Source organism: Dendrobates tinctorius, unplaced genomic scaffold (genome assembly GCF_039654945.1).
Source record: "Dendrobates tinctorius isolate UK_male_01 unplaced genomic scaffold, ASM3965494v1 ptg000029l, whole genome shotgun sequence".
Lineage (NCBI taxonomy): Eukaryota > Metazoa > Chordata > Amphibia > Anura > Dendrobatidae > Dendrobates > Dendrobates tinctorius.
Window position 1 is genome coordinate 30,352,032 of NW_027361697.1, and position 12,058 is coordinate 30,364,089.

Genomic DNA, 12,058 nt, shown 5'->3' on the forward strand with positions numbered 1-12,058 from the left:
TGGATGGGAGCAGTCTCACTGAATGCAAGTGTACTGAGCGAGGCCGGACAAGTCTAGTCAGAATGTGGCTGGAGTATACAAATCACATACTTGCAGTCACATGACTGCCCACTCCTGGTGCCTGCACCGGAGAATCCTCACGGTGTGCAGTGTGCGCGTGATGTGAGGATTCACAAGTCTGCAGTCACATAAAGTAACTGCAGACTTGTGGGCAAAGGATGGACGACCCTTTCAAACACTAATGTCGGAGTTGGACAATTTTTGGATTGTAGCTGGTAAATCATCCACAAATATGTTTCTCAGATTTTCCAGAAATATTGCGTATTTAAAGATTACAGATCACATCAGTTATAAAACTTTCTGAATACAGTATCTAACAGATTTTTATTTATTTTTTTTCTTAACTCAACAAGAGCCATACAATACATATATTCATAAAAAATGTACCATTCTTTAATTCTTTCATGGAAGTGGATGAAAGGGCAAGAAACAAAAAATTAAAAATCAAAAACTACTAAAATACTGCCTTCATTTTGAGCCATCGCCAGTGAACTGGCACGAGTCTAATTGAGCACCAGTGGAAGAATGGACGAGTTACACAGCAGCGTGTCACATACAGCTCTTTGATGTGTTGAAATATTCACAGGTGAAAAGTACAGAATCGATAGCAAGTTTGGACTAAACACAAAAGAAAAAAATGTAAAAAGGAAAAAAAAAAATAAAATTGTCTTTAACACTTGAATTAAAACAAAGTAACAGTTTAGTTCTGCCTGTACAGTGTTTATTCCAGATTGTCCAGTGTCCATATTGATAGAGCCAAGAGCTCGCGTCCTGCATTCATCGGTACGATCGAGTCACACAGGCTGGTGATCAGCTCACGGTCTTGTTTTCTTAGTGGTGAACATTTGATCTGGCTCATCAGAGGACAACCTTCGAAGAAGTCATCAGTGAACCGTCTCGAGAGTATCAGTCAGTCTGTAGGCGCCAGAAATTAAAGTCTTATGAACAAAAGGTGCCGTCCATTAAACTAACAGCGCTCAGTGTCCTTAGTTTGACTTTGGGTATATTTTTTCATAGAAAAAGTTCTGTGACAGAATGTACAGTTCTCCGTCTTTTTCTCGTACTGCGTGCGCCCTGACAAACTGGAACTGCTCGAGTGCGAACTCGTAAAATTCATTCTCCATTTTCCAGATGTCTGACTGCTGAAGTTTTGCAGTCGTCTCCTTGGAAGGTGCCTTTTTCTCGGTTGTTTTTCTTAGGTGAGATTTTTTACCTTTTGCATGAAAAAGCAAAACAAAAATGATTTAGAAAATGAAAAAAAAAATGCACAAAATTATTTCTTTATCTATCTATCTATCTATCTATATATATATATATATATTTTATATCTATTTATCGTGCATTGCTGTAATAAAAAAAACAAAACACATGGCCCTTACATTCAAAACTCATTCATTGATCTATTACGGCTATTGCAAATCTTTCAGTGGGTCCCTGATTTTACAGGTGCAAACCAAAGTCACAGTGATTGTGCACCAGCAGGGCAGGCAACCCGACGCCCTACTGCACCCCATTCTGCATAGCGCAGGCCCCATGGCTCCGGGCCACACCACCCTATAGACACCACAGGACCAACACTAACTGAAAATAAAACTTCAGTCTGCTCTGTGTTACACTGTGAGCAACATCCACTTTGTAAGGCCTGAATGGTGTTTTTTAAAGGGAACCTGTCACCAGAAAAAAAAAATGCTATTAACCTGCAGATATGGGGTTAATTTGCAGGTTAATAACGTTATGCGCCTGCACATAGCTGAATGCTGCGGGGAGAAAATGAACTTTATTCCCCCGGCAGCGTTTCAGTTATGTTATCGGCGCCGGATCAGGCGGTCCTAATGCAGAGCCAGTGCCAGTCAGGACCGGGGGAGGTGGGTTACATCCACTTAACAGACGCCGCCTCTATGACTGAAAACGGAACGCTGCTGGGGGAATAAAGGTCATTTTCTCCCTGCAGCGGTCGGGTGGGTAAGTGCAGGTGCAAAGCAGGTTAATAATGCTACTAAACTGCAGATTAAACCCATATCTGCAGGATAATAGCTTTTTTTGGTGACAGGTTCCCTTTAAGAAAGAAAAAAAAGCTGAGTTCTCAGTGGAACAGCAGGAATAAAATAAGGGCAAAAACTTGACACTTTTTTTTTTTTTTTTTTTTTTTTAATACTTGAGGACAAGTTCATTTTAAATGGCTTTTCTAATAGCCAGGACCCAGGAAATCTCAGGAGCGCCATAAAAAAGACGCATTGCTTGGTCGATCATGAATTTTCTTAAGCTGAGATTATTATGGATGTATCTGTGCTTCCACATTGTGTCCTTAGTTATGTCATTAGTATGGGATATGTATCTGCAAAATGACATCTTCATAGGGATCTAAGAAGACATAAGGTCAGGTTCTTAGATCTGTGGTCGGGCCGAAACATGATCGTATTATGGGTGCAGCAGGTCTAAGAACCTGACCACGTTATAGTGACACATGAATCTTCAGGTGAGTTCCTGAGACCTGTGGTCAGGCCGGAACATGATCGCGTTATAGTGACACATGAATCTTCAGGTGAGGTTCTTAGACCTGTGGTGAGGCCGGAACATGATCATATTATGGGTGCAGCAGGTCTAAGAACCTGACCGCGTTATAGTGACACATGAATCTTCAGGTGAGGTTCTTAGACCTGTGGTCAGGCCGGAACATGATCGTATTATGGGTGCAGCAGGTCTAAGAACCTGACCGCGTTATAGTGACACATGAATCTTCAGGTGAGTTCCTGAGACCTGTGGTGAGGCCGGAACATGATCGTATTATGGGTGCAGCAGGTCTAAGAACCTGACCGCGTTATAGTGACACATGAATCTTCAGGTGAGGTTCTTAGACCTGTGGTCAGGCCGGAACATGATCGTATTATGGGTGCAGCAGGTCCAAGGACCCGATTGCTTTACACATGAAGCTTCAGGTGAGGTTCTTAGACCTGTGGGTGGTCTGGAACGTGAATCGATTACAGGCGCCTTTGTACACCTGCATTACAGATGCAAGCCCTAGCCTGACCACGGGTCTATGGCCTGAATTGGGGCCATAACTTATCTCCATGGTACCTTTATTACAGTCTGGAACTCTCCATTGTTATACCCACTGAAGACATATAAAGCATAAACAATCAATGGACACGCGCCACTCTCTACTCAGATCAAGGGGAGAAACGGGAAAGAAAAAAAAAAAAAAGTGACCAAGCATAAAACATTTATGGGCACTTTAAAAGACGAATCTTTCAATAATAAAAATTCAAAACACCTTCTGATGTCACCGAGAGAACTGTGAACTGGTCGCTGGTTGGTAATCACTAGGACAAAGATGTACTCCTGTATTTTCTGTCTCAAGATCTTTGAATCTCAAGTCATACAATAAAAAGGCATGGCACGCCAATAAACACTTTGTGATCCTGGTGGTCTCAAGGTGTCATGACATTTCTCGGCATCACCCAGAAAGTGTTTAATGGTGAAGCTTCCCTTAGACAGCACTACCAGGACGTGCAGCAATTCTGAAGGAACAGATGTGTTTTGCTTCTGGGCGGTCCACAGGATTTATCTCTTACTGCGACAACTGATCACAAGGCGTCTCAGTACCTGAACGGTATAACTCTGTGGCACCTCTGAAGAAACGAGGTAATGCAGCTTCCAGCAACATGATAAAGTCTTCCAGCTCCTCCGTCACTCCCACCAGAAAGTATTCATTAATTAGGTTGTACTTGGCTTGGTCCAGGGCCCATCTGCTCCCCACATTCCTGAAATGAGAACTCAGTTATAGGCGTCTTTTCTGCAGAAGGGGAGCGGACACCATGATGGTCAAGTAAAAAAAAATGGCAATAGATATGGTATGTGCACACATTAGGGGCTTTTTTTTTCCTTTTAAACAGTTTTGTCACAAAAACTGAAGCATTTCCTAGTAGCAGAAATGTGAAGGACATTCCTGAAATCTCATGCACATGTTACTCCCTCCACCCCCCCCCCCCAAAAATGTGAAAAATGCTGCAAAAACATGAATGGACATGCGGCATATTTGGAAATAATTCCCAAAAACACAATTAAAAAAAAAAGTATCATAAAAGCTCATATTATGAAGATTTTTTTTTCCTGCCAACACATCAGTATGTCCAGCAGATTCTTCTCATACTCATACGAATAAACATTTCAGGGATTTTTCTTCTTCTTTCTCTATATCATACAAGCATCTACTGTTGACCAAGATGGCCATTTGATCTCAAGTTGAACATTAACAATGAGGACACTAGTATGGTGGTGCAGAAGAAATTCCAAACTCCCATATGGTTCACACTAGAGTTGGTGTTGATTTGTAGGACCCAACGAAAGGTTCAGTAATTTCTGGCCGCTGGACTGGATCCCTTAAAACCGCCTATCTCCCAGCATCTGCGGCTCTTGCTTCCATTAGCCGGCCTCACGTGATATCATCATTCCAGAGTGCCGCACGTTGTGCCGCAAGAATTACGTCATACCAGGCCAGTTAGTCTGAAGAAGAGCCGCGTATGCCAGGAGCTGGACGGCAGTTCTCAGGTCTCCAGTCCAGGGGAAAAGGTTTCAGACCAGGCTGCTGGGCCGGGACCTGTGAATCGATTTGCAGCAAGGTTAGTTCCCATCTCATACATTAGACCGGTCTCAGAAAAGACTGGGCCATGTAACAGAGTCCAGACCACAGGCTATAACACACCGGCTGATCTGTCGTCGGGATTGACTGCCGAGTGCGGAGATATTCTCCATCCCTGTATAATACATGAAATCCTCCATTGACTTATCTGCTGACTGTCTCCTTCCTCCCTAATAAACATTAGCTGAGAGATATTTTACCATAAAAGAGAAAACTATTTTCACAAAATGTGGACGTTTAGTCTCAGGGAGTGATTAAAGTGTTCCCCTTACCCACCATCTACAAGTCGTTACCATTAGAATAACATTTTTACAGGCACCTCGCACCACCATAATGGTTTTATAGCTTCTTCTTCAACAAACAAAAAGCGCCAGTAGTAAAGAAGCAGCTACGGAGCCATAAAACCTACACAATCCTCAGCGCCAGGCATTAATGTATGGAAAGCACCTGATGAGATATTAGTCATAGCTTTGGAGGCACAATTACTTAGTCCAGAAACACAATAGCAGTAATAAATAGGAGCTAATGGACAGAGACGTGCCAACAGACCGATAATCTCCACAAGGAGATGGCGGACAAACCGGGGAATCTTAAAAGACCTCCTTATTAAAGGAATATGTCAGCAGGCTCTTCCTATGTAATCTGAGGGCAGAATGAGGTAGGGATAGTGGCACGGATTTCAGTGATGTGTCACTTACTAAGCTGTTTTCCTACAATGAGTGTTTTATCAGCAGGAGATTATCACTGCCCCGGACTAGGTGCCCCATGAGGCCTGGTCCAACTCTGTCCCCAGCACTGAAGAGCAGCTCACTGTCAATCTACAATGTACATTGAGGGCTGTGGTGTAGATGGGGGCAGATTTTTTTTGTTTTTATGCTCTGTACATCTAAAAACTCTTGATTGTGTCAGTTTACTGGGTGCAGCAGTAGTAAGTGTTATATCGCTGGAATCATGGTCTTTGTCCCTGCATTATGCTGCTCTCCGATGAAGTAGCAAAACACTTGGTGACAGATTTGTCTTATTTGTGAGTAAACAGTTGCCATGTAGCCTTATCAAGACCTCAGAGACTACAGTGCAGCAGTCACGGATTCTCCTGCCTTCTTAAGATGGGGAGATCTGCTCCAGTCTACACAGCAAAGCTGGAAAGTCAACTGCAAAAAGCAGAAATATCAGTGTATTGCAAGGAGTAAAGATGGCAGCAGTAAAGATAGCACTAGTAGTGGTCATAAACTAGTCAGGATTTTTTTCTTTAAAATGACTAATCACATAAATATGCCTTATTTATAATTAATAAAACACTAACTTAAATGTTTCATCTTAAAATAAACAAAAAGGCAAAAGTAAAGTGTTCAACAGTTTCTAGTCGATAATGTATGGGATACACCTTTGTGTAATCATAACCTTGCTGGTAATCCCCAGTAATCTAGATTTAATACATCCACTGAGATCTAGAAATAAAAGGTGAAGTCTTTTTGGTGGCCAAGAACAAATAGGACCCACATAAAGATTAGAAAAAAGGCAATTTCCCCTGTACACAGGATTGCTCAAACATTCTCTATGAAAAATATGATGCCGAACTACACTGGCAGCAGCTCATCTCCCAGAGAACGAAACGACCATAAGCTGAAAATCAACAGTCTCTGTGTACATCATCCATAAACAGTGAGCTGCTCATCACAGAAGGGGGCGGAGTCTGATAACTGCTCACGCGCCAGCAAATCACAGCAATGATAATGTCCTAGTGATAAAACCTTCATTGTAAGTAAATAACAGCACACAGCATTATAAGTGATACATTGTTGAATTCAGTGTTTTAACCCCTACATTAAGCTGTGCTCAGATTATACAACAAAAACCTGCTGAAAGATTCCCCTTAATAAGCCACCAGGAAGTTTTATGTCAATAGCACAACACCAGTACCGGGACATGCAGATTTGCCTGACAGCAGCTTGGCCATTTGTACAGAGGAGTTGCAGTGCATACAGTGGGTACTGAAAGTATTCAGACCTCTTTAAATTTTTCACACTTTGTTTCATTACAGCCATTTGGTAAATTCAAAAAGTTCATTTTTTTCTCATTAATGTACACTCTGCACCCCATCTTGACTGAAAAAAACAGAAGTGTAGACATTTTTGCAAATTTATTAAAAAAGAAATATTGAAATATCACGTGGTCATAAGTATTCAGACCCTTTGCTCAGACACTCATATTTAAGTCACATGCTCTCCATTTCCTTGTGATCCTCCTTGAGATGGTTCTGCTCCTTCATTGGAGTCCAGCTGTGTTTAATTAAACTGATAGGACTTGATTTGTAAAGGCACACACCTGTCTATATAAGTGCTCATAGCTCACAGTGCATGTCAGACCAAATGAGAATCATGAGATCAAAGGAACAGGCCAAGGAGCTCAGAGACAGAATTGCGGCAAGGCACACATCTGGCCAAGGTTACAAAAGAATTTCTGCAGTACTCAAGGTTCCTAAGAGCACAGTGGCCTCCATAATCCTAAAGTGGAAGAAGTTTGGGACCACCAGAAGTCTTCCTAGACCTGGATATCCAGCCAAACTGAGCAATCGTGAGAGAAGAGCCTTGGTGAGAGAGGTAAAGAAGAATCCCAAGATCACTGTGGCTGAACTCCACAGATGCAGTAGGGAGATGGGAGAAAGTTTCACACAGTCAACTATCACTGCAGCCCTCCACCAGTCGGGCCTTTATGGCAGAGTGGCCAGATGGATGTCTCTCCTCAGTGCAAGACATATGAAAGCCCGCATAGAGTTTGCTAAAAAAACACATGAAGGACTCCCAGACTACGAGAAATAAGATTCTCTCGTCAGATGAGATGATGATAGGCCCTTTAGGTGATAATTCTAAGTGGTATGTTTGGAGAAAACCAGGCACTACTCATCACCTGCCCAATACAATCCCAACAGTGAAACATGGTGGTGGCAGCATCATGCTATGGGGAGTTTTTCAGCTGCAAGGACAGGACGACTGGTTGCAATTGAAGGAAATATGAATGCGGCCAAGTACAGAGATATCCTGGATGAAAACCTCTTCCAGAGTGCTCTGGACCTGACCTGGCCGAAGGATCACCTTCCAACAAGACAATGACCCTAAGGGCACATCTAAAATAACAAAGGAGGGGTTTCAAAATAACTCTGTGACCATTCTTGACTAGCTCAGCCAGAGCCCTGACCTAAACCCAATTGAGCATCTCTGGAGAGACCTGAAAATGTCTGTCCACCAACGTTCACCATCCACCCTGACGGAACTGGAGAGGATCTGCAAGGAAGAATGGCAGAGGAGCCCCAAACCCAGGTATTAAAAACTTGTTGCGTCATTCCCAAGAAGACCCATGGCTGTACTAGCGCAAAAGGTGCTTCTACTCAATACTGAGCAAAGGGTCTGAATACTGCGACCATGTGATATTTCGATTTTTCTTTAATAAATTTGCAAAAATTTCTACATTTCTGTTTTTTTTTTTTTCAGTCAAGATGGGGTGTAGTAGAGTACATTAATGAGAAAAAAAAGGACTTTTTTGAATTTACCAAATGGCTGCAATGAAACAAAGAGTGAATAATTTAAAGGGGTCTGAATACTTTCGGCACCCACTGTATATAACTAATCAAATGAACTTGCAACAGAAAGGCTTTTTACGTCATCACTTCAATGAGCATTGGTCCGAGGTGTCAGCATTCTGCCTGTACACTCTAGGGCAGGCTGTCTAAGATTTTCCAGACTGGGGTCTATGATTCTCTGTGCCACTTTATAAAATCCTCCAATTTTATCATTTACCTTTTATCTGCTGAGTGTTTATCTCACATAGCTTAGGAAATAGCAGGACAGCGAGAAATAGAAAAGTCTTAGTTACTCACCGGTTAACGGTATTTTTCGGAGTCCATGACAGCACCACCTGAGAGAGGGGATCCGCCCTTCAGGAACAGGAAACCTACAGATACAAAAGGGCGGCACCTCTCCCACGCATCAGTTGGATTACAGAGCACAGAGGACCACAATGGTTAATAGCATAACTTATATACAATACTATACACGACTATTTAAATTACCCGTGTACGTATAAGAGGAAGGAGTGCACACCCAAAATAGACTAAAAGGGAGGGAATATACGGGTGCTGTCATGGACTCCGAAAAATACCGTTAACCGGTGAGTAACTAAGACTTTATCGGTCGTCCATGACAGCACCACCTGAGAGATTTACAGAGAGTAATAACTATTTTAGGGAGGGACTACAGCCTGCAGCACCCTTATACCAAAAGAGAGGTCTGTGGAAGCACCCAGGTCTAGCCTATAATGACTATAAAAGGTGCTCGGAGAGGACCAAGTAGCCGCCTTACATATCTGGTCGATGGAGACTTCTGATCTCTCGGCTCACGAGGTCGCCATGGCTCTGGTGGAATGCGACCTCAGCTTCCCAGGTGGAGACCTGCCTTTTGAAGTGTATGCTACAGAAATTGCTTCTCTAATCCACCTGGCTAGTGTATTTTTTGACACTCTACAACCTTTCCTAGGGCCTTGGTGGGAAATAAATAGGGCATTATCTTTCTTCCAAGGATCGGTAGCTGCCAGATATTCTATGAGGCAATTCCTAACATCCAGGGTATGTAGTTTTTCTTCCTTCTCATTAGCTGGATTAGGGAGGAAGGATGGAAGGACTATTTCCTGAGTCCTATGAAAGTTAGAAACCACTTTAGGTAAGTACGCCGGATCAGGTCTGAGTATTACCCGTCCTAACCTGTATATAAGGAGGACGCCTAAATAATGCCTGGATGTCGCTTACTCTGCGAGCTGAGGTTAGAGCTACCAGGAAGGCTACTTTGAGGGACAGATTTTTAATGGAAGCTGATGAAATAGGTTCGAATGGAGCTTCCGTCATGGCCGTAAGGACTAGATTCAAGTCCCATGGCATGAATCTATCCTTCACTACTGGCCTGGACCTACCTGCTGCCTTAATGAACCTACGGATCCAGTAATTACCTGCGATGTTGCAGCTAAAGAGAGCCCCCAAAGCTGATACTTGTACTTTAAGAGTACTAGTGGAAAGTCCCATATCCAGACCTTTCTGAAGAAACTCTAAGATCTGATTTATTGGAGTTGAACCCCCAGCAACTATTTCAGAGCGCTGCAGGAACTTCTTCCAAAATTCTAGCATAGATCTTGGTAGTAATGGCCTTCCTATTCTTAAGTAGGGTGTTAATCAAGTCTGGGGAGAAGTCTTTTTCTTTTAAGAGTGCCCGCTCAAACTCCACGCCGTCAGATGTAGGCCAGCCACCTGAGGGTGGAAGACTGGGCCGTGGGATAGGAGATCCGGGATGTCCGGAAGAACCCAAGGATCGGACACCGACATGGTCCTGAGGCATGAGAACCATGCCCTCCTGGGCAAAAATGGAGCAATGACTATGACCCTTGCTCTGTCTCTCTTGATTTTTCTCAACACCAAGGGTAGTAGCGATAGGGGAGGGAAGGCGTATGCTAGCCTGAAGTCCCGCTTTATCAGAAAGGCATCTACCGCCAGGGGGTTCTCTCTGGGATTTTGGGAGCAGAATAGTCTTAATTTCCTTGGTGGCGAAGAGATTTACCTCTGACTGTCTCCATTTTTGTATAATCAGGTCGAAGATTGAATTGTTTAGGGACCATTCTCCTTGTTTTAGTAGGTTGCGGCATTTATGTCAACAGGACAAGGGATTCCCAGCCAGTCTCCCATGCCAGTACTGGCCCGGCCTCAAGCTGCTTAACGGCTGCGCTCTGACGAGGGCATGCACATTCAGCTTAGAATGGCTGTTCTGCTAGTTGGAACAACCGTTCTGCCACATTCCTCAGGGGTTTGGAACGAGTCCCACCTTGGTGGTTGACATAAGCCACTGTGACCTGATTGTCGGAGAACACTCGCACATGATGGCCCTGCAGATACATAAGTAACTTCTTAGCTGCCTGCTCTACTGCTGTCAGTTCTTTTCAAATTAGATGACATTTTTATCTGGTGATGGTCCCATAGGCCCTGGACTAGGACTTCACCCATATGAGCCCCCCAACCGGAAGGGCTAGCATCCGTAGTGACTATGGGGGATATGTCACACTCCCAGGGAACCCCTCTGGACAAATTATCCTTTTCTAGCCACCACTCTAGGGACTCCCTTGTGCTTCGGGACAAGGTTAGCTGGCCCTCCAAGTAACCTCCAAGGATTTTTTGATGCAGTAAGACCTCCACTGTAGTGTTCTTAAATGAAACTGGGCCCACTGGACCACTGGATACAGGAGGAAAGGGAACCCAGAAGGGACATGGCTTTCCTGAGGGACATGGTGGGGTTATTGGCAGCGTTTAGGATCTGATAGTGTAGGCGAACAAGCTTCTCCGGAGGCAGCCTGTTTCTCAATCTAGAATCAGGCCTAAAAATTGCTGAATTCTCATCGGCTGTAACCGAGATTTTTTGATATTAAGCAGCCAACCTAACCGCTCTAGGGCCGACATTGCCCTCTGTAGCTGTTCCTTACAATGTTTTGCAGTTTTCCCTATAATCAGGAAGTCATCTAAGTAGGGGACTACTAGAATGTTAGATTCACGTAGATGGGCCATAACTTCCTTCCACTACTTTAGTAAACACCCGGGGAGCGACTGCCACCCCAAAGGGGAGGGCAGCATATTGGAAATGTTCAACTGACCCATTTAACTGAACCGCTACTCTGAGGAAGCGCTGATGGGCTGTATGAATGGGTATATGGTAGTATGCATCTTTTAAATCTAACACCACCATAAAGCAGTTTTGAAACAACAACTTTATTGTTGAATTGATTGTTTCCATTTTGAACGGCCGTATAACCAAGAAATCGTTTGAGGGACTTGAGATTAATTATAGTCCTAAAGGAGCCGTCTGGCTTGCGGACCAGGAACAGAGGGGAGTAGAAACCTTTCCCCCTTTCTCCCTCTGGAACCATAGTCAGGACTTTCTTGTGGCAAAGCTCATGAACCTCGGCCTCCAGGGCAGCTTGTTCTGATGTGGAAGACCTGAGAGGGGTGACCTTAAATCGATCTAGGGGAACACGGGTGAACTCTAGTCGTAAACCCGCAGCTATCACCCCCAGTATCCAGTTGCTGCTAGAGATCAGCGACCAGGCTGGGTAGAAGGCAGCTAGTCTCCCCCCACAGCATCTAGTCATTGGGGCGGTTTTTTAGTGTCACGTGATGGACATTCCTGGCGCCCCCCTCCTCCGAACATAAAACCTGTACCTCTCCTTTTGTCGTCCCATCTGCCCTGATCTCTGGACGGCCTTCTATGGAAATATCCTTTCCTGGTGAAGGGGCGTCTATAAGAAGGATTCGGGAGGCTGGGGAACTTCTTTTTA

The 12,058-nt window shown here is 43.9% G+C and overlaps 1 protein-coding gene across 1 annotated transcript in view; it reads right to left on the reverse strand.

Moving 5' to 3' along the window:
- Nucleotides 1-365: 365 nt before the first annotated feature.
- The window catches only part of LOC141085885 (heparan sulfate 2-O-sulfotransferase 1-like), a 52,366-nt gene continuing 40,673 nt past the window's right edge, over nt 366-12,058 (reverse strand). The window contains exons 5-6 of the mRNA XM_073571499.1: nt 3,664-3,821; nt 366-1,273 (exon numbers count right to left, since the gene is read on the reverse strand). Of these exons, the coding sequence (XP_073427600.1) occupies nt 1,047-1,273; nt 3,664-3,821 (385 nt within the window). The 3' untranslated portion in view covers nt 366-1,046. The remainder of the gene's footprint in view (nt 1,274-3,663; nt 3,822-12,058) is intronic.